This window comes from Lates calcarifer, linkage group LG9 (assembly GCF_001640805.2).
Source record: "Lates calcarifer isolate ASB-BC8 linkage group LG9, TLL_Latcal_v3, whole genome shotgun sequence".
NCBI classification, from domain to species: Eukaryota; Metazoa; Chordata; class Actinopteri; family Centropomidae; genus Lates; species Lates calcarifer.
Window position 1 is genome coordinate 6,329,394 of NC_066841.1, and position 27,494 is coordinate 6,356,887.

General features: G+C 38.0%; 1 protein-coding gene across 2 annotated transcripts; it reads right to left on the reverse strand.

The window, feature by feature from the left end:
• Positions 1-394: 394 nt before the first annotated feature.
• On the reverse strand, positions 395-27,422 carry galt (galactose-1-phosphate uridylyltransferase). 2 transcript variants are annotated; one of them, XM_018671762.2, is made up of 11 exons: positions 27,223-27,422; positions 25,934-26,103; positions 25,669-25,744; positions 25,315-25,363; positions 21,540-21,669; positions 20,740-20,796; positions 14,884-15,006; positions 9,943-10,075; positions 8,404-8,487; positions 2,345-2,499; positions 395-665 (listed from the first exon to the last, which is right to left on the reverse strand). In XM_018671762.2, the coding sequence occupies exons 1-11, from the start codon at positions 27,257-27,259 to the stop codon at positions 600-602; spliced, it is 1,080 nt and encodes a 359-aa protein (XP_018527278.1). In that variant the 5' UTR covers positions 27,260-27,422; the 3' UTR covers positions 395-599. The 2 variants fall into 2 exon arrangements, with proteins under 2 accessions (XP_018527278.1, XP_050928782.1); XM_051072825.1 differs by having other exon boundaries at positions 27,129-27,248.
• Between the last annotated feature and the right edge of the window lie 72 nt (positions 27,423-27,494).

Below are 27,494 nucleotides of genomic sequence, written 5' to 3' on the forward strand. Positions count from 1 at the left end.
TAAGCATTGCAGTTTCACACCTTTTGAGTCTGAAAGCTAACAGCTAACTAATTCAACAATTGCTTCCCATGTAAAAAAATATGAACAAGAAACAAAGAAAGTCATTTGAATCACAAATAACTCATTGTGTCATTGGTAGAAAAAAGCTTTGTGGTTGAAAGCGTCACAACATAGCCAAAGCACAAGCAAAGTTTGTTTAAATTCAACAGAAGGGACAGAAGGGAAGAGAAGAGGAATGTTCTCTCATTATCGCCCCAAAACATGGAGGAAGGGATTCATAGCACGTTTTGTTTGAAGTCCATTTCATAATTTCAGTAAGGAGCTCAGTGCTTGTTTTGTGTACATAGAAATGTATTTAAAAATGTATACATATAAAGAACACTGCACAAGTAAGAAAATGTTAAGCCTTCTGTTGGCAAAGGCACTTTAATGTCTTTTTTTTACAGTACTACTGAAACAAAAGCAATGCATCAACTATCCACTTCCAAAAAGTGTATTGTGAGTAAGATAAAGCTTGATTCCCATTTGTGCATTCCCCCTTGTCTTTTACTGATCACACAGTTTTAGTTCCATTTTCCTCCATCTTCTTTCTCTTTTCATCATTTTTCCTGGTTCTCTCTGGTTTTATAGTGCTCTTCTGGCAGGTTTCTTAGCTTCTCAGCAGCCTTGAAATACAAAAACACAGCAACATGGAGCTTTTATACAATGTTATTCACTGGAATCCTTGATTTGCATTATTGTGCTGAAAGAGGTCCAGCTTCTTTGATGGGCCTGTTGTCAGGAACACAGTCCTCCTTGAGTCCTCCTTGTGCTTTCTCTGATATGTCAGTTTCTCAAACAAGATTAGTTTCAATAAAAAAGGTATATAAATGAACATACTATTTATCTTATTATTTAAGCTAAGTCTGTATTAGCCTATCAATGCTCTTTGATCATTTTGACTGTCAAACTGATGCCATTGCACCTGAAAAGCTAAGAGCCATCTGTGGCAAGCACTGTGGAGAAACACTGCAGCTGTCACAAGTCAGAAAAGAGAATGCAGGAAAGCTGAGTGCAAGTGGAGAAAAAGTAATCTTCAGACTGACTATGAGAAAGGGAGGCTTCGTATTCGTATGGCTAAACAGGCGTTCTTCTGGAACATCTTCAACAAAGATATCAACAGTTCTTGTGTCTTGCTGAGAAGCTAACTAAGTATGATTAGCCCCTGACTTTCAGCAATGCTTTTCAAATATAAATAGCCAGTCAGATTGGACAGATATAGATGTTTTCACATCACTGAAACATTACATGACATTTGTCTAAATGCTTATTCATGTAAAAAATCAGTTTTGGTGCTGCTGGATACTGTGGACCATAAAATACTTCTTGAGAGACTGGAGAAGTGGGTGGGATTATCAGGTACAGTCCTCAGCTGATTCAGATTCTATGTTGCTGAAGGCAGGAGCTATGGTGTCACCATTGCTGTGGAGTCCCCCAGGGTACAATTCTTGGGTCACTGTTATTCAACCTGTTCATGCAAGTGACTATGGTCACTTAAACTCTATCAGTGCTTAGAGCAAGTAAATAGCTGGGAGCAATTCAATTTCCTTTAATTAAATAAAGACATGACGGAGATTAGTTTATTCTGCAACAAGACGGAAAGAATTCAAGTTATTACTTGATTCCTGAGCTGTAAAGATGAAAACTTCAGATAGAAATCTTGATGTTTAATTGACTATGATCTGAGCTTCAGCAAAACTACATTTCATCTCAAACAAAGAACAAAAATTAGAGGTGTCATGTCTGGACTAGATACAGAGATACTCATTCATGCTGTTATCTCCAGCACGGTGGACTATTCTAATGCTCTCTTGTCAGTCAAACAGCATCAGCTCATGAAGAACACTGCTGGCAGAGTTCTGACAAGAATCAGAAGAAGTGAGCACATCACTCCTACTCTTTTTTATTTATTTATTTTTTTACAATTTTTACACTAGGCACTTTCAAATCAAGATTCTGCTGTTATCTTGTACCTTTGACTGACTAATGTCTCTACTGCACTTTTATTTCCTTTAATTTATTATTATTACTGTGCTGTAACTGCATTTTTTTTAATGTCATATTCTATTCTAATGCTTTTAACTTCTACTGGCACTTTGAATTGCCTCTGTGTTTGAAATGTGCTATATAAATAAAACTGCCTTGCCCTTGCTTTGGTAGCCTCTGTGTGAAAACAATAACGCTAACTTAATACCTCAAATCTCACTACTGTATAACAGTGGAACTGTAAAATTAATGTCTATGTACTATATGTTGTCAGAGCATGTCAGCCCCTTTACTACATCGAGTTGTGTTTATTACTCACCTGTTCAGGGGTGAGGTCTCTCTGCTCCTGGGCAAGCATCTCATACCCCACCATAAACTTCTTAACTGAAGCTGAACGCAGCAGAGGAGGATAGTAGTGAGCATGCAGCTGCCAGTGAGAGTTGTCCTCCTTTAAATAGGGGCCAGTAGGGGCTCCTGAATAAAGAGAATGAGACATTAAAATGGAGACACAGGACTGGTTTTACACAGTTAAATGGAGAGAAGGTCAGTCAGAGACTTTGGTCACACTGATATTGTCACAAAAATATTAACAGCTTAATTAATCTAATCCTATCTGTTAATATGTGTGATACCCTGCCCTTTCCTAATCATCCAGTTTGGGAATATTTCAAATAATTTGCTTAACCATCTGTAAAATTGAACATAATTTATTATTACATTCACTCCTTTCCATTCACTCCAATTTACATTTTTTGGATACAGATCAGGAGCGGTTTTAGTGTTATGCCCAAGGACACTTCAACTTGTAACCAGGTGAGACTGTGGAACAGTACCACCAACTCTACCAACTCCACCAACTGAGCTACAGCCATCCCATTACACCATACTCATGTCTTATTGCATTCTCAGGTGTCTCGTAAAATTGTGCTCAATTTCACTTCAAATACAGTAGTACTCAACAGTTTACACACAAGTGAAACAGTCCAAAACATGAGTTTAACTGACTGAGAAACAAACTTGAGTAGTAATGGTATTCATCCAGAAACCACTTGTTCCCTCTATGGAAGCATCTGCCTTCATCATGTTTTTCTGCTTCTTTATTCTGTTTTTTGTCTTTGTCGCATCTGCATGTATAACTTCACAGAAACGTCCAAAATACTGCTTGAAGAATTGCATTATTATATTAGCCTATAAATCCCTCCCTAAAGGGTCATCAACAAATTTTCAGTGATTTGTGACTGTATTTAACATTTAAATACCCCCTTTGCTGCCTGTTTTGCCTATTTCACTTTCTGATCTTAGTGGAAGGTAATGAGGTGATAAGGGAAGCAGGAACAGCTGTGAAATATCTTTCTTAAAAAACACAAAAGAAATTTAAAAATGGGTCCCAGAGGACATTGTATTCTCCAATTCTCCATTGTATTCTTCCTTTAGAGTCAGTTTCTTGACAATAGGAGTTGATCAGACACAGATAGAGACGACAGGACAGTGACATGAAGGAAACTAATGGATTGGAAAAGAAAAAGGCAGAACAAAAAAAACGTAACAAGTAACAAGTCCAGATAAGGAATGAATGGAGACGGATGCTCCTATTAGTAGACAATTACGTAGTTTTAAATTCGTCTTGTGGGTGTGTTTGTTCTGCTGTGTGTGTGTGTTTAACTATATGAGAGTGTGTATACTTTCAGAATTAACATAAAAGTTACAGATATTCCTCCCTATTGTAAGAGTTACTGATGTGACACCCAGAGATGAATCATAATAAGGAATGAGCAGGTAGCTTTATCTAATCCATGATTTCCCAGGTGACTCCAGCATCATCCAACCACTTCTCCCTCTCCACTCCTCAACTAATAAGCCTAGCCCTAAATAAAAACTGGCTGCTACTAAATGAGCTAAAATGAAGCAGAACACAGATGAGATAAAGCAACTTATTGTGTGAGCCAGGTCTGCGTGTGTGTGTATGTGGGAAAGAGTGCATGTACAAAAATTAGGTGGTCAGTGTGTGCAGTATGCCTATGTGTTTATGCGTGACAGACACACAGTGCCCTACAGCACAGTCTCTTTTCCCTTAACCCCCCCCCACCCAATGAGGTTACAATAACACCATTATTTTGGGAGATGAATGTTCTTCTAGCAATTAAAAACAACTGCAAGTATTTTGTCAACTTCAAGAGGAGCAATGGAAAAACATTAAGAAAGTAGTCAAGTGTTACATGTTGAAAACAAAAATATTAATTCCACATTGTCAGAGAATGATGAAATAACAGCTTTTGGCAGTTTATATTTTGGGCTATTTGCTGCAATAGTGGGAAGTAATTCCATTTTAACTTTCATTTGTAGCTCTTAGTCACACTACAGATGGCATATTAAACTAACTGATCCATTGGAAGACTGGTGTATAGTGTTGTGTTGTACACACTGGATGCACCAAGGTCAGGGTACAGTTTTCCAAAATGTGTTGAACTATGGAGCAGATGTGAAATTTTCTGAGAGTTATTGTGCCTCAAAATGATGGCAGTGTGAAGGATTTAAGGTGGAAAATAGTAACCGCAGGTGTTTTGACACAGAGAAGTCAATCACTTCCCTTAGAAAATGAATAGGGACAGACTTCAATACACACCACTTTCAGTAAGTTGCAGTTGTAGCAAGGCCAGACAAAACTTAAGTTAGTTCACTTTGGATAAAGTTACGTTACTGTAGCTCAGTTAAGGTGATGTGATATCTGCAGGGCCCTGACAGTGCCCCAGACTGTTGGGTGTCAGCCCATGTATTTCAGCAAGGACAGTTAGTTAGTCAGGGGACTTCATAATTGACATTGCTGAAAACTCTCTTTGGCTTCACCATATTGCTGAGGACAAACAGAGGACACAGTATCAACAAACAACATCATTTAAATTCCACCAAGGGCACTCTGTGGAACATCTATGCCAAACTACTGTGTGCTTTAATAATCATTTTATACAGTGCTGAAGTTGCATTTCATATTTCATACTAAAGTAAATATTAACTTTGCTGCTTCAGCATTCTTGGTGTTTTTCTCTCTTCTTATGGAGTCTACTTCTTCTTCTACTACTTCTTTACTATCTCTGCCCTGCACCTCTCACTTTCTTGACACTCACTCTTTTCACTGTTTTGAATAATGAGAAATAGGCTGCTAATAAACCAAACTGTAATATTTAACAAAATAAGTTAGGAATACTCTTGGCAATAAACCAGATAAACTGGTTATACAGTTTTGTTTTGTTTTTTTGTTTTTTTTGGGTTTGGTTTGGTTTTGGTTTTGTATGTATGTGTCTGTGTACTACAGCATTTTACTCCAAAACTTTCCCAAAGCTTTGGTGGAAAAAAAACAAAAAAACATCTTGTTTGCCACAAAAAATAAGGTGAACCTGCTGAATTCCTGTCTATATCCTTCAAAACATCGCTGTAACATGACCTATGAGTTTTAATGTCTATCTGAAAAATAAAACAGACTCCGAAAATTAAAGCCAAAACTTAACACAACATCTGTAGGAGCCTACACCACAGGCAACTTTAGACTGAGATTTACTTCAAAGATTTGATATCTGATAAAATAAAAAGAAGAAAGTGAGTCGATGACTGTGTCCTCTTATGCCCTCTGTCCTTTCTCTCCACACTGCAGTTTGGGTGGGAGTGTATCATCTCTCCTTTTATAAACTTTATCTTTCATGTGGGTCCTTGCTCTGAGCATAAGGGGGGTGGGTGGGGGGGTTGGTCAGCAACCCAGGTAGTGTTTCAAAAAATAGTGTTTCAAAAAGATACAGATCTCATTCTGAGAAATTGATGAGAAGATATAACCATAGTTTATATATAATGTATCTTCAACATGTTAAATTTTGATGAGCTACTCCTTGACTATGGAAGTGTGGATTAAATTAAACAAGCTTAATTTCAACTTTATGGTTAGTTCTTATTAGTCAGACAGTGTGTGTGTCATTGGCCTTAGGATACTTATGAATGGTGAAAAAAGTCCATAATTTGTATTGATTTGGAGAAGTGGAAAAAGCACAACAAAAATGTGAAAAATGTGTTCATGAGCACATTACCAAAGATCCTAAAGTGATCAGTGTATGAGATAGAGATACAGCATTCCTGTATTAAAAAAACAGGCCCCATATCATGTATTCAAGTTCTTAAAAGTGCATCTAGCTCTGTTCTGTTGTGTTTATATAGTTTATATGTTTAGTATTTTTTCTCTAGTGTCGTTCTTATTCGGGCTACAGTCAGTGAGCAGTGAGGTTTTATTTCTCTAAAATAACTCAGGATGGATGTAGCTGCTGCAGGGATTGAACTTGCAACCTTTAGCTTCTACAAGCACTCTGGCCGCTCAGCCATGATGACACCGCTCCCCTATCTGTCGCACATCAGTCATCGCATCACCACACTCTGCTAACCTTTATTCAACTTTGAACCCATTGCAAGGTGTTTCACTGACATCGCTCACAAAAACGTATTTCCCTCATTGTCTCGGTGCAGGTAAATATCAGAAAATGCCTGCGCTGAGCTTTAGATATGCATGAGGAACAGCTGCCTGGATGGCAAACACCTTTCGGTACAAAGCTTACAGCCTAGTGTGTGCGTGTGTTTGTGCAAGCTGCTTCCTCACAGCAGGCCAATTAAATGTTCGTCTGGCCGCCGCTGAAAGAAAATTCAAACCCACATCTTGACTGTTGTGAGGCGAGTTATTTCAAAATAGGTTTATTTTGGATTTTATTGTGTGAGCTCTATGCAAATGTGTTTATCACTTGGCATGTTCTGTCAAAATGGAAAAAAAAGGAATTTGGCCCTTGTTGCAAAGGTGCAGCCAAGCTTTTGTGTTTGCTTGCTCTCTGCCTCATTACCTGTTCTTTCATTTCCTCTGACCTGTGGTGTTTTGCTGTGATGCAAAGGTAATGGGAGCTATAGGAAAATGGGTGCAGGATCCAAAAATTAGTTAAATGGAACATGTTCAGGATGAGGACACCAAAACAGAGTAATAAGGAGATTGAATATTGGACTGACATCCATAGGGAGGAAAGAAACATGACTCCAAATATTGTGTTTACAGCTTGTTACAAGTGGCAAAAAAATAAAATAAAAATGCGTGTTTGAACACAACCTCATTTCAGTGTTCATATTATAAGATTACATAACATGAAATTTAATGTGTTTCTATTTCCGGGTGCCTATTTAGTCAGAGTAGCTTTCTAAAAGTCTGTCTCCCCATTCTACTTTAACTGATGGTAAAAGCCTGGAATTACACCATGAGTGCTCTTTACCTGTGAGAACTCCGGCTTTACATAAGAGACAAAACATTAAATATTCTGATGTGTCTGAGTGTGTGCTGTAGTGGTAATGGGTAGGGGAGTTTGTCTTTATTGCAGCAGAGATGACAGGAATACAGCAAGAGTTATCTAACCTGTAGAGAACGCATGCAGCACCTTAACTTACATGCATCATTCCCATGACATTGGATAATCAATATTCATATGTAATATTAATGTCATGTTGGTTCACGACGGCAGATAATGAGAAAAGAATGGAGCACACTGACTGATGAGACAAGAAGATGGTGGAGGATGTAGAGAGAACCACCTGTGCATGTAAAATTATATCGATTGCACGTCCTTAACAGCATAATAAAGAGTGAAAACTGATTTCAAGGAGAAAAGAGAGGAAGGAGAAAAGGATAGAAGGATGGCAATGGAATGAAAGAGATGACAAAGAAAGGAAAGTGTATGAAGAGGTGGAGAAAAAGAATAAGAAATGGAATAAGAAGAACACAAGAGTGAGAAAGGTGCAAAGAGAAAAGTGAGAGGTTGCATCGTTTCTGTTGCTCTGAGACATACGGATAAGTGGAGGTGGAAGGGATTTAGTGTATTAAAAAATCTCCAGGGTGTTGAGCTGTCATTATATTAAAAAAAAAAAAAAAACTTCAGGTGAGGTGTGACAAGATTTTAATGCATGTCTTCCCTCTTTATCGCTTGTCATTCCTGTTTGGGAGTATTTTAAAATCCTGACAGTGAAAAGACTCAACTTCACATATTTCATGACTGACTCTTGCAGATTACAGTCACAGATGAGCACACTGCCTTCAGACTACTGTCAGCGGAGCTCATTCACATGCTACATTGACTAAGTGCATTAGCTTATAGCTGGTCTGATATGTGAACAGCCTCCAGTTTGTAGCAGTACACAGCACCCATCCACAGACTGTCATGTATTTAGACTAAAATTATCTTTAATCTTTTCCTCCATCTGTCCCTCGCTCCGTCTGTCACTCTACAGAAGAGACTTTGAACAGGTTACGACTTTTATACCAAAACTTTTTTTTTTTCTTTTTTAACCCTCCTGCTCTCCAACTTTTTGCCTTACCGTGCCAGCCCATGGAGTAGGGGAAAGAGACTTCAAACAGATTGTCATACTTGGTCAGCAGTCGCTTCATAATGTCAGCCAGACCTGACAAACAGAGAGACAGACACAGATAAAATGAAAAAAGCAACACAAAGGTGGCAAGGGGGGGAGAAAGATGATATTTGTTCAGCATTGTTAACAATGAATGACATGTGGAAGGGGAGCTGAAGAGAGGGCATGTTAGAGTAAAAACTGAAAAATAGTAACTGAAAAGCGAGAGAAGACTATACAGCTAGAAAAGCTGTAAATTGAAAAGAAGACGAAACTTTTATTCATCTTGAGGGGAAATGAAATATAAAAGAAACACCTGAATACACAATGAATAAGTCAGACACACCAGGCAGACAGAAAAAAGAATACTGCATACTGTTACATAAACACACATATAAACACATTTCTCTTTCATACACAAACCATAGACCAATAAGAGGCATCAAAATACGGATACAAATTAGAAGCAACTTCCATCGATCATCTACTACAATTAATAATCAATTAATCATTAAATGCTTGGAGCATTGAATCTGAAGTTGGTTCAGACTACAAAAAATATCACCCTGTCTGGAATCTGCTGACTACTGCTGATTTTTGTTTGTTATTCTGTGTCAATGCCTCTCTCGTGTTCAGTGGTGACGGGCTGTCTCAGCAGACACCAATCCACTGATGCTTCTTATCTATGTGCCTTGGGCCTCACACCTTGACTACACACAAGCTCCATCAGCTAAACAGACTCTAAATTGTCAACATAAGTCTTCCAAGTGAGTCATTAGTCAACGTGCAGTGGGGTTTGTCCTTGAGGGAGACTGGTGGGTAATCTTATCACATCACTTCGATCTTAGGGTAATTAATTTTCTGACAATGGCAACATCTGCCAGAGCGATTTAAACCCCATAATCTCAACTACTGGGTAAAGTTAATCATTTTATAAACTCTTCAATACTAGGAGAGCTAACAGGGATAGAAATATGTGCAACCACTATAAACTTCAGTGTACATCCTTTAATTGGCACAATGTTAACTATGGAGACAGGCTAGACACCAAACATCATTCATTAACAATGACCATCCTTTAATTTAAACTCTGACCCATCTTGTAAGAAGGTGACAGAGACCAGGGGGATTAGGGGAGGAAGTCTCCATGATGTGTATTTACATACTATGATTATAATGTTTAATTTGTTTTGTTTTTTTGGATTCAATTTTGGATCTAACTTTTATAGTAACCATTTTATTTTAGACACTCAATAAGCTTTCAGTTCATGGAGTGCCTAAAATAAAAAGGTTCCTCCTCTGGGAAGCTTGAATGTGCTGTGAATAAACACATAAATGACACACACACACACACACCAGAGGGGCCATGGCTGGGTATCAAACCTGCAGACTCCCCACTGAGCTGCTGAGTCACCTTAGAATACTCTAAATTGCCTCATTGTTCTCTCAGTCACTCACTCTGTCAGTGTCTATGCACACACACACACACACACACACATACACACTCACCCTCCCTCTCTTCTGCTCTCAGGTCACTGATTCTGAGGATGTGTCGTCGTGGTAACAGCAGGGTCTGGTAGGGCCACGTTGCCCAGTATGGAACTACTGCCAGCCAATCAGAGCTCTCCACCACCACACGCTCCTAAGAGGAGATTACAATGTTAGTAAGTACAATGTTTTTGAATGTCAGGGGAAGAAATACTAAATGTATAAGATGAGGTGATTTTTTTTTTCCAACAAAGTTGGACTGAAACCAGAACTTTTGTGTTCTGTCCCAGAATGTCAATCAAAATGCAAATTACTAAAATACCCACCATTATAACCTGCAATAGTGTGTTTTGTGGTTCACTCATATTCAAAAAATAACATTGTTTTAATGTGGTAATGTTTGACTACAGTCAATGCAAGTTAAACTTTTATTTCCTTGCTGATTAGCAAATGGTAGCATGCTAACATGCTAATTGGGAACACTGTGGCTACGTATGCAGCCTCTCCAGTCAATGCAACATTAGAAAGTAATAGGTGTCACTCAGATCAAATGCTATGGCAAAGCTGTACTGAATATTTACCATGACAAAATGAAGGCTTATCATCTTTATTTTTTGCAATATATATTTAAGTAAACCATAAACTTGTTCCCAACTGTTAAAATCAATGGGAGCCAGTGAACCTGACAGAAAAATTCAAATTAGTGAATACAATCTTGGGCATGTATGCAGGAAATTATTCAGCTAGTTGACCTCCCTGAACACATATCATCAATGAATTTGAGTTTTAGGCTGTTTGCAGTAGGTAATTAAAAGACAGTAATAAACACATGAACTTGATCAGACTGCTTTTGGCTTATGTACTCAGACCACAACCAAAAATATAGAGAGAGGGTAGGCTGAACACGGTCCTTCTTTGTAACAAAACTGAGTTTAAAATGGTAATAAAGCAGGTCAGTGAGAATTGGCTGTTTGCATCACGAAGACTAATTATCATAAAGTGTGCAGAATGTGTCAGAAGATGGGATTTAACAAGCTGATGAGTGGGCACAAACACAACCTGACCTTGGTATTATCCAACAGAAATAGATTCACTCAGTGTGTTTGTGTGTGTGTGTGTGTGTGTGTGTGTGTGTGTGTGTGTGTGTGTGTGAGAGAGAGAGAGAGGAGAGAGAGAGAGAGAGAGAGAGAGAGAGAGTATTTGTGTGTATACTAAACAGCCATAGTAGGAATCTGCTCCACACTAATCCCAATTTACCAATTACAATCCATCTCTCAGTTATTTTTCATAGATTCTGTATTATCTAGTACATACATTCATAACATTGCATTTGTTATAACATGTAATTTTGTCAGTTGATGAGAGAAAAGCCCAAGACAATAAACTGTGGCACAGAGAAAGACACAAGGCTCCCTTCTTATCATTCAACCATTTAATGCAATGCAGAGTCAAGGGTTTGATTAACTAACTAGTTGCAGTGGTGTCTGCAAGAGGTCAGCTAATCAAGTTATTTAAGACAGGTCATTTCAGCATAGCTCGTCCAAACTCAACCTGAGCTGTGGCATAACCGGCCACAATAACTGAAACCACCTATGCTGGTGTGCAGGGCCAGAGGTTTTTAGACTAAGCATATTTTGCACTATTTAATCCCAGAAATCACAATTCATCCTGATGGTGCCTTCTTTGTGGATTTTTCACATACACTCTGGGTGTCTTCCAGACATTCCCATCCACAGAAAGTATGTACTGAGAACCCTTCTGCCATCACTCTTCACCATGTTTCTGGCCTTAGAACTGGAGCAGTTCCAAAAACCCCTTGGCACATATTTCCCAGTGTTTTTGAGCTGTTGTTGTCGTATTATCAGATGTTATTTGGCTTTACATACTATATCTACCAAACAGGGTGTTGTTGAATCATCCACTGCTTAATCTGTCAAGATATCAGAGGGTACTTTTTCTTAGACTGCAGCTCAGAAAATTCCCAGTATTAGACAAATACCTGCATATAATGTATATATTAAATGGTGAACATCCTCTTTACACAATCTTTTAGTTTTAGAGATATCCGTTGTGTCTAGGGCTGTGTAGATAGATGAATTTTCTTTTAGATCAGTTTTCTCTCCCCCCTCATTTTTCCCCTCTCTTCTCTTCTTTTTTCATTTTATTGCATTATTTTTTCGTAACTCTGCACTCAAACGCTTTGTCAGACAGCTGCATTCAATATATGCTTGTGGTGTTCTGTGTGAATAGTATGAAAACTAGTTAGAAATCTGATTAACAGTAATCAGACAAAGCAGAGAGAGTCAGAGCATCCTGGGCTGTAAATCTCCCAGAGGTTTGAACAAACTTGTCCAGCAAGGCATTAGTGCATAATTAAGGGATCTACAGGGAATACTGTGGGGTTTAATAACTGTGGAGGGGAACACAGAGTAATCTAACAGAATCCCAAAGTGTTCAGTTCTCTTAATGAACTGCACTTGCAGTATAGGATTCTGCTTTGTGCCTGGTGCTGTCACACTCTAACTAATGCTTCTCTTTCAACAAATATTTTGAGGAAGAAAATGAGCAAGGAATGGAAATGAGGAAATTCTTTTAAAATTATATGTATCTGCAAGGTATTTAATTACACCACTATGAACAACATTTTAAGTGGTTTAGTATTATAGTTCCTACCTACATACTTCCAGCATTGTCCTCCTTTAACAGGATTATAAAGGGAGGAGAGTGAGGGGAGATAACAGAAAACCAGGATGGAGAGGAAAGATTGAGGAGGAGTGAGGTGGGGGTGCCCACCACCTTCACACCTAAAAGAAGGCAAATACTAAACAGTTCTTATTCAATTAGCTTAGAAAGTTTTCCTTTCAAAGTCAAGCGTGTCACCTGGGAGCTGAACCCCAATTCAAACTCCTCCAAACACTGCAGTGTGCCAATTTACGGTCCTAACCTTGGGTCAGACAGACAGAAGATAAAAGAAACACACACACACACAAACACACCAGCAGACAGAAACAAGTAGTTTAAGGCATTCTTGCAAACACACACACACACACACACACACACACTTCCGCTTCCACTCTGATTTTATAAAGGTCAGTCCCCATGAGAAGCTGTCTAGGAGATTTTAAGTGTCTACTCTGCTCTTCTCAAAACCTTAATGCTATTCTCTCTTTCACTCTCTCTGTCTCTCACACACACTCTCTCCCAGCAGAACAAGTATCAGCTTAGTCCCTGAATGAATCAGTGGCTGGCTGATTTCCCTTTGCCTTTCTCTCTCTCTCTGTGACTCTGTTTCTGTCTTCACTTGTCTCTCTCCATCCCTGCGTCTCCTTCTTTTGCTCTCTCTCCTTCTGTTGTCATCTTACTTCTCTGCATCTGTTACTGTATATGTAGTGTAAAACCATTGAGATTATGTTTAATGTTTGACCCAATATCTTATAAGCAGACCGGTTCCAAAGTATCTGTGATTTATAAAAACAGAACTTTCTTGCTGACAGTTTTGTGAGAACATCAATACCACTCTCATGTTTGTGCATTAAACATAAACTTCACTTCAGCCAGTGGCAAGTTATCTTAGACCAGAAACACAGGGAAACAGCTGGCCTAACTCCGTGAAAAGGTAACAAAATCGACACATCAGCATCTCTATAGCTTAATTATTAACAGATAATAATTAACAAATTACATCTATCTATTTGTTTTATCTGCCCAAAAATCAAAAAGTGTAAAACCCATAATTAACCATTTTACAGAGGGTTACTGTATGAACCTGCCTGGAGTCTCAAGATAACCACAAAACCTCCATGATTAAGCGGCAAATAACAACATGTTTGTTGGTGGATTTTGTTACTTTGGACAGAGCCAGACTGGCAAAGACAAACTGGCACAACATTTGATTGGCTTGTCACTGGATAAACACACATGAACTTGAGATTAAGTAAGTAAATAATAGTAGCATAAGTAAGACATCCCCCAATACAGCCTCAGGTACCGGGGAAAAAGTTATGGCTCTGTCAAGTTTAATTCTCTTGTACAAAGTTTGTTCACTGCTTCCGCTAAATGTCTGCTTACTAATGAGACATTTTCCAGCATGCTAAATGTGCTCACACACACACACACACAAAGAGTTGGTTTTCCTTCACACAGGTTGAAGATGTATGCCACAGCATTATGCTAATGAGCACCTCTGCTGTCCAATCACACGGTTCAGTGACTGAAAGACAGGAAGAGGATGCTGATGAGAAAAAGAGAGAAAGATGAAGTAAGAGAAAGAGAGGGAAACGTGGTGGGAAAGGGTGGAAGTAGACGGATGAAGGGAGAGGCAATGAGGGCAATCATGGTGAGAGAAATATGATGTTTTGAAGAAATCGCCTATTTAGAGATATTTTCAAAATATTCCTCCGATGTTAATTATAAACCATTAACATGTAATTATCTAAAATGACTCTGGTGCTCCCTTATCACTTATTTATTCATCAAATCTAAATTTTGGCAGTGTGATTGAGACATGCCTTTTAAACTACATATTATGCTTTAATTTACTGTATCTGACTTCTGTGGACTGGGAGCATAGATTTGTTGCCTATCTAAATGTTTACCATCGTGTTTGTACTTATTGTGTCATCCTAATAAGTAATATATTTTTTATTTAAGTCAATGCAACCATATAGCCATAATTCCTGGCTCTAAAAATTTGATTAAAATTTTCAGCATGTACCTAAAATCCCTGACACCAGTAATAAACTGCATGCCTCATTTTGTCTGTTCTCTCCCACAACAAGGGAACAAACTATATTCTCTAAGGGACTATTGAGGGACATTCTGGGAAATGTAGGAGAACTCAAATTGACATTTAACTTAATGGGATCAGAGAAGTATTTAAAGTTTTTCTGAGGGTAAAATTTAGCTTTAAATGTCCTTTTGAAATACTATTTGCCTGGGTGTTTATATGTGTATGTCCTGCACCTTTCTCTCAGCCTCTTGCTTGGCGTATTGCAGCAGGAGCGGTTCTCCATGTTTCTGATAGTACGCCCTCTGACAACGGTCTGACAAAGCCGGCTCATTAGGCAGGAAGTTGCTGGCCCACACCTGCAAAATCACAGGAAACAGGAGGAAGATGATGGTGAGACATGACAAAAAAACATGTATGTACAGTGTGTGTGTTCGTACTACACTAGACTGTACTACACTTTCTCAGGTCCCTGATTACAGATGGCCACAATATCTCTGTGGCTTGACAGGGTTATATATGAGATTTCTGTGTTTCAAAATTCACTTTCATTTTTTCTATCAGGCTTTTATGACTGATAAATGGGTTTCCCCTGCAGCCACCACTTTCATTTATCCCAGTACAGTGTGAAAATCAACTTGCAGACACTAAACTGTAATTGAGATAGGTAATTCATCACAGTGAACAACAGCTGCTCCTGTTCCATGTACAAGCATTAAAGGCCCTGAAAATGTATTTTTTCAATCAGCAGCAAGTCTGTCATGTACTTCTGTGCATCAGACAGAACCAAAATCTGGATCAAAAATTTATGGCAGTTTTTGAGGCTGTTTGCTAATGTTGCCAGGCAACAGTCACTCGAACCTGATTAAACCACACCTACATTGTCATTATGATGCAGCTTAATGAGTTTTTGGGTATAATTTACTCATGAATGTTATATGTTTCCAAGAATGCAGATGTGAAACCATGTTATCACAGCCTTTAAGTGTACAGTAGCTCTTGATCACAATAAAAATAATTGGAGATGCATAGAGAGGACTCATGACCCATGTCTGTCACAGTGGCACAGTCTCACAACCTCTCTGTTCTCCTGGCAACTGCATTTTCCAGGAATGTTTACATATGCACAAGTATTCTGGTTTTGAGTCTAACCCTGTTTTTGATCACATTTGGAATGTAGCGTTTACATGGAACATGAAAAACCTGGCAATTCAAATCCCTGTTTACATGATTCTAACAGTATCCAGGTTTTTAATTGTCTGCCAGTAGGTGTATCTTGATTTCTCACCATCTCAGCCAGTAATGCTCAAAGAATGTTCAGGAACCAGGTTACATGTCACAATATCCTGGTTTCTATCTGAGTACACTCTCTTTCTGAAACCAAGCATTGGTGTTTGCATGTACAACAGATAACCAGGGTACTCAAAAAACCCCATCACACTCAGGATACTAGTGAAGGCACTCATTCCTGTACACCAGATGGACAGGAATTTTCTGAGTAATTTACTCAGTAATCCCCAGAATGTACTGTAAACCAGTCACTTCCTCTCCTCAGCCAGGTTGTCTATGTAGTTCATGCTGTTGTGTTGTAATGTAGCTGAACATGGGGAATTTTATCTTAAAGTTGCCACCACACAGCAATAACATAACAGTAAAAGCAGATGTGATGTTTATATGAATGAAATGACAAAATATTGCATATCTCTGCAAAATGAATTTTATACTCAATGGAAATAAATTAAAAGCAATGTCTGAATAACAATTAATCAATTAAAATTATATTAAAATGGCATTTTTTGTAAATAGTGAGAAGTCATTTTAAGAATACTGTATGTAAATAGGCTAAAATATGCAAAAACACTGATTCCCTTAAAACAGTTACTGTATATGTAGACCCTGGGGAGACAACATTTTATCAGATACAAAGTAATACTTGGGTATTGAAATGGGTAATGAGTTTACTTTCAATTACAGAAGAAAATACACTAAATAATTCATTCTGTTGTGCACAATATTAAACTCACACTAAATTACAGCCGCAGCAATCAGTGATAAACTGTTTCCAACACGGTTGTTTAAGTAAAATGACTGAGTTATAGTTAACATACTGTAAATGTCAGAGTGATATCACATATGCTCATAGAGACAGAAACATACTGACAAAATTAGCTTCCTGATTGTGATTAATAATATATCTAAAAAAAGATTCACAAGTTTAAAGCAGCTGCATTCTTTGCTCTCATCAGCCACCAACTGTCATTCAGTATCAGACAGCGTTCACACTAAATGAGACACTGGTATTAACTGTGACTGAGGAAGTAAACATCCCGGAAAAAAAAAATCGTTTGATGCCCTGAAACAGATGAGGTACTGTAGGGTTGTTTCATTTGTGGAAAACATTCATCTGTGTTACTCACCTCCACAAACAGCACTGCACTTCATTTTTTCACTTCACTTTTAGGCTGAAAAATTAGCTTCACAATGTTCTTCTGCAGCATTTGAGAAAGCTTTTTATGGATTATAGTGAACATCATGACAGACATTCAAATAATTTATGTTTGCACTTTATGATATTTTAATGGGCATAAAAGCAGGCAAAGACTGCCAAATGACTCCAACATTCAACTACTGACTCAGTGTTGCATGATAAATCAGTATTTAACATAACTGTTACTCAGGTTTTAAGTAGGAGGTATTTATGTATGGGTTTGTCAAAATTAGCCTCTGTGAGTGAGACCCTCACCAAAATATTGATTTTGATTGCTGCACTGAAGGAGTATAAATGTGTGTATGGGTTAATAAATTACATTCGTCTTTCTTTTGACCTATAGATGGTTTCTTTTCATTATTTGTGCATGTTGTCCAGGCTAGGAATTGCTGTAAACCGCTTCATTTTCATTTTTTAGAGAGATTTTAGGCCCTTTACAGTACAGTTGTACTGAAAGGAACATATTTATGCCACCAGGACTAGTTCTTCCAATTATAATATTCCATCACATCATGAACAGAGTAATAATCAGAGGCATTCTCTGTTGCTTTTAGCAGCGCTGCTTCAGGCTGCATGGCAAATTGTTTTCTGATTAAACACTCCTCTTTTCACCCAGAATGCACTGGAGGAATCACACTGTCACAGGCTTGTATAAATCCTTTTTTCTCTCTCTTTACAAGGGAAAGGGAAAATAAGCTGCATTAACTTCATAGGCAAAATGTAACATGGGTCCTCCTGATGATCAGCAGCATCACCATTTTTTAATTTTGGGACACTTTAGGAGTGTCCTGCAGGCCTTGCCTCCAGGGCACATGTCATATAGCTGTATCATCTGTGGATTAGATTTATGAATAATACTTAGTATGTAATAAAGCAAATGCAATAAAATAATCTTTTAAAAAAAAGCTGGGAATTATTAATGTTTCCTGGAGTTTTTGCCCAAAGCCTTGGTAAGATTCTATTCACAATTACTGCAATGTAGGAACCAGATCAGTGTAATGTTAATATTGGCTTTTGGATATTGGCTAAGGGCTGTACCATGTTTATGGTCATGATCCCAGAAAGGCAGAAAGACACAGGCATAGTTGTGTGAACTACATGAATATGTGTAAATATGCTACATCTGCATGCCTCTAGGCGTGTATAATAGTGTGTGTGTGGATATATCTGCATGCCTGCCAACATCTGTAGCTGTGAGTATATTTTGTATACACTGATTTATCTCCTTTCCAGCAGCAGAATGCTGATTCTCAGAGAAAAGTAGAAAAAAGTAAAGATAATAGCAGAGAAAAACAAAGTATACACTCTATTCCTACCAGACAGAACTTCTGAAAATGATAGGTATTACTCTTAACAGCTTTTATGTCACCATTCCTCCTTTTAAATTCAGCTTCCAAGTGTTGCTCTTCAGCAGTACATACTTAGGATATAAGTATGAACTCAATAACTGTCTGCTTTTGAGAGGCGAATGTTTTCAAATGCATTCTGAGCACTTCACAGAATTAATACTGTATATACTTTTAGCTACTTACATAAAAAAGGATATTGCTATTCCAGAGGCATAAGTTTTCCCTCCTCCACTTATAAGAAAATACATACAGCTCCGTTCCTGTGAGACCAAAGTTATCAGAAGCAATACAGCCTCCAAACATGATTAACATTTTCTGTTCGTTATTCTTCAAAGTTTTAGATCTATGCGTTACGTATTACATTTTGGCCTGGAGGGGTTGTCTGGCTGAACAAACAGACACGCACACATTAACATTACTCCTTTCTTGGACTTTGAAGTCTTAAGAAAGAGAAATCTGGACTGCAGGAAGAAAGAAACAAAACTGCTAAAACTTTAAAATAAACTCCATCAAAGCCGGATCCAGGTTTGATTCTGAATTCTTTTATACTGGACCACATGAAAACAACAACATCAAACACAGATTTTTTGATCTAGTAACACTTATACAAGTTAACAAGACTTTGACAGCACCTGAATATATGTGTTATGGGGATTTAGAAACCAAAAAAAAAAACATAAAATGAAGCAGAAAGTTACTTTCTTTACAGAGGCTGTATATACTTTTTAAAAAACTCTGATTTCTGATATAAATAACAGTCCTCAACAGTCATGGAACATCTACAGTATGATACAGCATTAAAGTCATTTTATTCTGAAATCACATACTGCCCCCTGCTGTTTATTTCTATACTACAGTTTTAGGAAACTTGAAGCACAAATCCAAGTAGGCCTTTGTAGCTATTTCCTTTTACTCAAAAGCTTGAAGTTTGCCTGGATTTGAAATTCCATAGAATAACCAGAGAGGAGGAAATTCAGTGAGTCAATGCAATCAACTGCAGAGCTGCTTACTTACAGTAACACCTTCAATGTTCCTCCTCATCTTAACGGCAGTGCAATTTTCCAACTTCACCATTTCAAGAGTCTATTATTTTTTGTACAGTGTTACTCTGCTGTCATTCTGTCAGGAGCATCTTCTTCTGTTTATACTCACATATAGCTAAGTCTCCTTGACCTACAAACAATATTAAAGGCAAGGTGACCAAACTGCTGCTATATTCATGGACAGTATTCTTAAAGGAATAGTCCAACATTTTGGGAACAAGATATAACCCGTTAAGCTAACCACCTGCTGGCTACAGCTTCATATTTACTTCTTTTTTTTTTTTTTTTTTACTTTTCATGCAACTGTCAGCAAGAAAGCCAAAAACTTTTCCAAAAACTCAAAATACTCAATGAAAACTATCAGCTTTTGTTTGTTTGCTGCTTTTAGCAGATTGGCTTTAAAAAATACAACTGGCTACATGGAGAGTGGCTTCTGTGGAAAGAAAGCCATCTTTGTCTTCTTAGCTGCTTGGATAGCTGATATATCATTTTGACAATGTTGATAACAATATTGCTGTTTAAAATTCAACATATCACTTTGTCTGCCTCAACTAACTATTCCTCTGTTTTTGTCAGTTTCCCTCCTGATTGTGCTCCTTCTCAACATCACACTGTGAGATGACAGTCTGACAGGAAACGTCTCTGTCTCTGATTGGTTAGTCTTGCCTGAATCACCTTACAGAATAGGCAAACATGACAAGACAAGAAAGCGCCCAAGCAGTAATATGGGTGTGAATATGTATATTAAAAAAAGCAATAAAGAAAGAAATAAGAGAAACACAAATACGCACTTAACGCTAAATGTGACAAAGACACACAGTCACCGGTGACTTCAAAATGAAGAGTCAATTAACAGCTTCTGTGTTAAGACATGCCTAGCTCAAAACTTTTAAGCGAGTCCTTTTTTTAACACATGTCACCACATGTCAAGAAGCCAGCATCTCAGATGTGCAAATTGGAAAGACTATATTGCGCAAATGTGATAAAAAGGATTTGTTATTTCTCTGTTAATGCTGCACCTTGAAAGCAGCTGTTTTGAGAGAAGTGGTTTATGAATGCATGTAGTCTTCAACTTCATGTTCTCTCTTGGAGGACATTTTCTTTTATCAGTGTTGTGGAATACCCAGATAAGAGTGAAGTTATGCAGCAAAAAAGTGGTAATCTTTACATGCACATATTTACAAGTTAAAAGAATAAATGTGTATTCCCTACCTGACAGTGAGGATGTGGATTAGAACAACCCATCATGGCTCCTTTATTCTCAAATATCTAAAAACAGAAAACATGATAAGATTAGTCCAGAATTTGGTCCCTTTCATCTCTAGCTGTACTGTGTTTTCTCTTTGACTTTGTGCCTTATGGTGACGCAGGAAACACAATACTACCAACATCTATCAGAGTGGGAATGCTTTAGAATATGAAGTATTTCTGAGGAAGTCTGTCTATACTGGGTAGGCCTATAAATATAATTTAATACTTTACAATCCTCACACTCATCAAATTCCTGTATAGACTAAACAAAAGGGTGGAATATATAGGCTAGCATTCAGGAGGTAAACATCCTATTAATTTATTCTATAGCTAATGATAAGTGATCATTTCAGCAGCTACAGTGCAGTTTTCATGATTTCTCAAACTGTGATTTTATGGCTATGGCTTGCATCTCTTCACAGTAATGGCTTCTGAGAACTTTCAACACACTGAGCTGATAAAAAAGGTGTAATTTTCACCGATTCACTGTGCATATTCTACTACCCAAGCAAGTGATATAGGAAATATTTTAATAGTCATACAAACATGTTAGATATCTTATCCATATCCTTCTCTATGCTGAAGACAAGAGAAAAGGAAAAAGAAAAATAGAACAGAGCAGGAAAGTGGATGATCAGTGATGCTAGAGCATTTGGTGAAAAGTTTACCTGTTACAATTTTACAAATATCCAGCCCTGGGAAAATTAACCAATAATATGTGAATATGATTGGGAATGAGAGTGTGTGTAGGCAGCTCATACCTGAACCCAAGGGTAGGTAGCACCTAGTTCTTCAACAAGCTCTGTCCATTTGTCAATCACCTTGACAACCTCTTCTTTCTTCATGAGAGGGAGGGTGATGTCAGACCACGGATGGAAACACATGACCTTACTGTAAAATAGATGACGAAAGAGAGAGGATAGCAGGAGAACAGTTGGATAATAGGTTGTCTTCTTCTCTTTTTTATTTTTTTTTAAAACAGGCTTCGAAGTGATACAAGGGTCTTTGCTTGTGGGCACCCTGACAGCACCACCTACTGTAAGTAAGAATAAGGCAAAATTCCTCTTACTTTTTAGTCTTAGGTTAGGCATAAAAATCTATCTAAAAAGTTCACACTCCACCTCCCATTTGTCTTTGTTCTGTCTCGCTCACTGTTATTCTTAGCATGTCTATTATTTATTATGTTTTTGTTGTTGTCACTTGTTATCATTCTGTTTGTGATAAGTAATAAATGTGCTGCTGTCTTGCCTGAGTTTTCCTTGAAATACATTTTAAAAAGAGCCTTGATCTACTATATTTGGGGCTGGTGATAATCAGCAAGATTGTCTCTAGTGTGAAGTGCTGAATGCTGTAAAATTATGGCTCTGTACTTCCCAAACACTACCTGTCAAAAACAGCAACACATCTACTTTGACATGTTTTTCTTTGGATTTTCTGATGTAGCTTTTGTACTTAATAACAAGCCTGACAACTTGCTCCTCTCAGATTTAGATGGAATACAATCCCAAACAAACCCAGATTGTATATATCATTCTTGTTACCGAAAAGTTTTTTAATTGTTTATGGTTTGAAATATCTGCCACTGAACATTGCATAAATTCTTGATGGTGTTATCATCTGTTCTGGGGGGGAAAAAAGTCAAACTGGCAGTGGAAACCCCCAATTAAGGGGGGATAAGTTCAGTTATCTTCAACAGACAATGGGACGGTGAACAGGAAAAAAAAGCATACACCTTAAGAAATCAAAGGGAAGTGTGTTAAATGTTTTTAAGTATGAGAAATATCACAAGAAATAGTCATGACTGGGACCAATCAATTTGATAACAGATTCAAAACATGAACACTTGGGTTGTGGTCCGAATTCTGCTCATGAAATCCACTCATGATGTTTTCTCTCAGCCTTACCTATAGCACCAAGGGAACTCAACGGTCAGAGACATAAAAATGAAATTTCTATCAGACAGATATTCTTCTTAGGGCCTGAACAGCTAGTATGTAATCAATAATTGAACATGACTTTGGTGTTTATGCTCAGAGCAAAACTGACTGGTTGGATTTATGAATTGTTCATGAGTATTGTAGGATCTGCCTGCACTCCAGTGTGTATGTGTGTGTATGCACTGAGACCTGTATCAGGAAACAATGTTACACAGTGTTACTTGGGTACATTGGTGCTTTAAGCCAAATGCTAACGTCAGCACGCAAACATGCTCACAATGACAATGCTGAAATGCTGATTCTAAGCAGGTGTAATGTTTACCATATTCACCAGTATATTGGCATGCTAACATTTGTATAGCCAGAAAACACAAAGTACAGCTGAGGCTGAGGGAAATGTCATTTTGTTCATAAACCAAAGTTTTGGACATGTTTGGAGACAGGCATCATAAAGATATTACAATTCATTCTGAGGAGGGCACAGATGTTAGTACCAGATTTTATGGTAATCCATCCAATCCAGTAGTTGTTGATGACATTTCAGTCGAGACCAACAAGGTGGACCAATTGGCAAAAAAAACTAGGGCACTAACATGGATAAAAACAAGTACAAAAAAAGATTATTGTTTCCTAGTTACCACAGATGTTAGCATGCAGGTTTGAGTCTTTTTTTATTACTTTTATCAGAGTGGGTTGAACAATGTGTCTGATTTAATAATGACTGAATTATCTTGAAAATCAATTTGGTGTCACTAAGGAAAATAAATAGTGTTCCAAGTGTCTTGAACAAAACACAGAACAGACAAGAAAGTTCAGTGCAATTCAGAGGAAGGTGCTGATTTCCAGAAAGATTTCCTTAACAGACCATGTAATTAATTTAAGCCCAAGTAAATGTATGTTTGTACTCTTTGTTTGGCTGTTATTAAAATTCATACTGGCTTTTGCACATTCAGTTGTGTACTGAAAAACAGAATCTCTAGATTAAGCTGGAAAATTGTAATTAATGTGAGGGTTCCCAGTTGTCATAAATCTTCCATATAAAGTATGTACCAAATTATAATGTCCAGGAAACCTCCTAAGAAATTAAGAAATTACATTTACAGCACACTATCATCAGGACACTATCAGTCCTGAATAACCAAGTGTTAACAAATTATTTGTCACAGGATTTACCATCATTCTGCTGAGAGGGCATGTATGACTGTGTAGGGGTAGTATGGTGAGTTATTAGGAAGTTTCTCACCTTTTCCCTCACCCATCTCTCTTTTAATGTCCCATGACCCAGATCCCCTAGATCCCATTTCCCCATTTTCTTTTCTCTCTAATTGGCTCCCTGAATTTTGCTGAAGGGCAACAAGCTTTGGCTCAGTTTGCAGGTTTCTCTTTCTCTGACATGACCACCACACTGTGTGGACTGGGCAGACCACAAACACACTACAATAAAAAAAACAGTGTGGTGCAGTGTGTGTGAGCAAATATGCATACAGCCACAAACTCACATAGACTGAATCTGCAAGGAAGAAAAACAGTGAAATTTAACAATCAATAGAGAGAAAGCATAACACATCAATCAGAGCATTTTTTTTGCTTCATTAGTCTGCAAGTGTGTGTAGCAAACATGATTGACAGGCTCTACATCTGCCAGCACATGGGATTTGAACACAAAGCTCAGTTTTTAACCGGCACATGCGGTATAATGTTTTGATTTAATCTATTATTCAGCTGTTGTGCGAGTTTCCTGCAAGATTGTTCAGGAATGTCTTTAAAGATGAAAACTCTACAGGCTGACAACCATGTAGGAAAACTTTCTTTGCAAAGGTTTTGTGCTACTCAGCTCTCTGTGGGTGTTGTAATTATAAGCTACTGTGTATTGCGCATGTAAGTGAGCACTGGAAAAGCATCGGCTCTCCTCAGGCCGTCTATCAACTCTGACAGCAAATAAGTGCAACAGTCAATACCTATAGATCAGAAATCTGGTTTAAAACCTTTCACGTTCATGACGTGAAAGTACAACATACTCAGAGGAATAAAGATTTGCAAGATTGGGCCACAGACAAAGCTTGTATTCCCTGCTTACCAACACACAGATTCTGAGGTAAATATCACAGGACTGAAATATGTGTCATCATAGCATCATTCAAACATCTGCAATAGCTCTCATTGAGGAGAGTGTTAAGGAAAGATCCCCATCTGCTGGTGGCATACTGGAAACACACATCTACAGTATGGTGGTGTGTAGCTCGAGATGCCCTGAAAACGGGTGACATGCAGTGCGTTGATTAACAAAATGAGCTTCACCAAACAACTGATTACGATGATGATGATCACAACAACTAATGAAAGTTGCCTCAGCATGAGTGCTCTGATGGCACTCATCAGCTCAGATTTAATTAGTCATAAATTTGAATGCATCATAATTTTTAAAAGGAGTGTTGATTAAGATGCATCCCTCAATAAATTCTAATCCTCCAAACACATAACTTTAATCTTCAGTCCGTCAGTCACAATTCAATGGATAACACACCATCCATCAGTCGGTCCAAGTATAAATGAGACAGGTATACATATAAAACTTCTGTGACACCATGGTTTTTCTTACCAGACGCCCCTGGCAGCTTTAGACTGGAACAATGGGTGTTGATTTGAACCTGAAGGACACAACAGCAAATGCAAGTTGTTTTAAAAGTAATATTGTGCAACTGTACACGTTCAGCACTTTATTTACTTTGTGATTTTAACAGTCTATTGTGCCTTGAAGTTATCCTGTGCTAACATGTAAATAAAATACTCCTCAAACAATTGAATTGAAAGCATAAAAAGGCTCTACACATATATGTTGAAGTATAAAATAATATATATCTAAATGCAGAAAACAAAAAATGTGTGTACTGTGTGGAAGTATACAGTATGCAAACTAGTCCCTTGTTTTTACAGAATCAGAAATGGCCCTCACCTGGATCTGGAGCATCTGGCTGAAGAGCAGGGAAGTCATTTCCAAAAACAAATGTGCTGTCATAGTCTGGATTCACCTGGAGGGACAGGCAGACAGCCAGAAATGGAAGAGAAATTGCAAATTCAGTTTGTTGTCCAAATGGAATACCATTAAATAAGGTAGGCAGTAGCTGCAGTTGTCTAACCATTACTAAGCTGTCATTCCCAGTGTAATGTAGGCCTAAGTACTTTATAGCTATTTACTTACTGTATCTGCCTGGTCTTACCTCTCCATTTGCACGCGTGTTCCCAGGACAGAGTGGGTTGCAGGGGTCGTGCCTGGGAATGTGTTCCTCAGGAGGTTTTTCTACCTGACCTGCCCATGGTCTCTTCATGCGGTGGGCTGACACCAGGACCCAGCTGTCCCGCAGAGGGTTATAACGCAGGTGCTGGTGCTCTGAAGTATACCAGACATGCAATAACACAAGGCAATGTTACTAAATACACATGCCTACAGAGTGCTGGTTCTCTTGAAATGCAACAGTAGAATCTAGTCATGCTCTTCATCTCTAGTGCTAACAACAACAGGGAAATACTGATGTGTTTTACTGAATACTGGTAAGCCTGGTTGCTTCATGCTTATTTTAAATGCTAATTTAAACAATAAATCATCAATCATTTATCAAATGTAAAAATGTCTACATACATATATATATATATATATATATATATATATATATATGCATGTATGCGTCTCTGTGTGTTTGTGTGTTAATAATAATGCACTAGTTACAGCAAATAAGCAACACATCAGAAACCAAAAACACATCTATAAGCATTCAATAACAAATGAGTAAAGAGTGGATTCTACAGGAAGGCTGTTTGCTGTTGCAGCAGTTCATAGCAGTAAAGGCAGCAGGAACTAAAGTCACGAGGCTCGTGGCTGTGTGTACTGTAAATGAGCACTCTGTCAGTGCAGCAGTAATTTAGCTGTCATCATTAAACTATGTCACTGATCTGACATCAAAATATCCTTATTTCAGCAAAGATTTAAAAGATAAACTTTCTTTCACATGGGCTCTCAACGAGACCGAACTCGATTGAAAAATACACAAATTTTACGCTTACTCCTCTATCGAACAATTCTGCTTCGGGATGGAATATAGGCAAAGACATTTTATGAATTGCTTTGACCTACCAGTAAATTCGGCTAGTAAATAATCCAAGAAGCATCACTCTGGTACGCAGCATTACTCAGTTTTAATTACTTGCTCGCAAGTGCGATACGTTTTCATGTGGGGTAATCGAACAGTAATTCTACAAGCTGCCAATATCGATGGAAATGCTCTGTGGTGTTATGAATCCAGGCAAAGTTCAACAGTGTATCTTACTTATTTGTATAAGGTCTGTTCGTATGAATTTTGCAGTTCAGCAGAGTGAGGCAAAAACTGCCAGACTTTAAATGGAGTTTGGAGTTATTACCTTTGCACAGACTCCTCACACTCCTCTGCAGCTACTGAAATCCTAATGAGTGAAATCAACTTTTAAACTCTGGTGGGCTAACAGAACTCCATACCTTTTGGATCAAAACTGACTTCTTCTTTGCCGCTCATGTCGGTTTTGCTGTTAGAGAACTGTCAGCTCCCTGTTAAATCACCTGAGCCACCTACTCCTTCTGAACTATGAGTAGCTGTTAGCATAGATTGTATATAAAAAGGCTGCTACCCTCCGCTGTTCCTTACCCACTTTGTCAACAACTCCCCTGGCCTACTTCCTGATCTTCGACAAGTGAAAAAACGTGCTCTTTGGGACAAATCTAAATATGATGACAAACCTCTAAAAATCCAA

What these genes read in the sequence shown, in the direction of transcription:
- galt (XM_018671762.2), bottom strand. Translation starts at nt 27,259, where the DNA reads ATGAGCGGCAAAGAAGAAGTCAGTTTTGATCCAAAAG. An exon ending in CTACCTACCCTTGGGTTCAG is followed by an intron (nt 20,797 to 21,539) that starts GTATGAGCTGCC and finishes TTCTGTTTTTAG; the next exon opens with ATATTTGAGAATAAAGGAGC. An exon ending in GAGAGCAGAAGAGAGGGAGG is followed by an intron (nt 8,488 to 9,942) that starts GTGAGTGTGTAT and finishes TCTGTTTGTCAG; the next exon opens with GTCTGGCTGACATTATGAAG.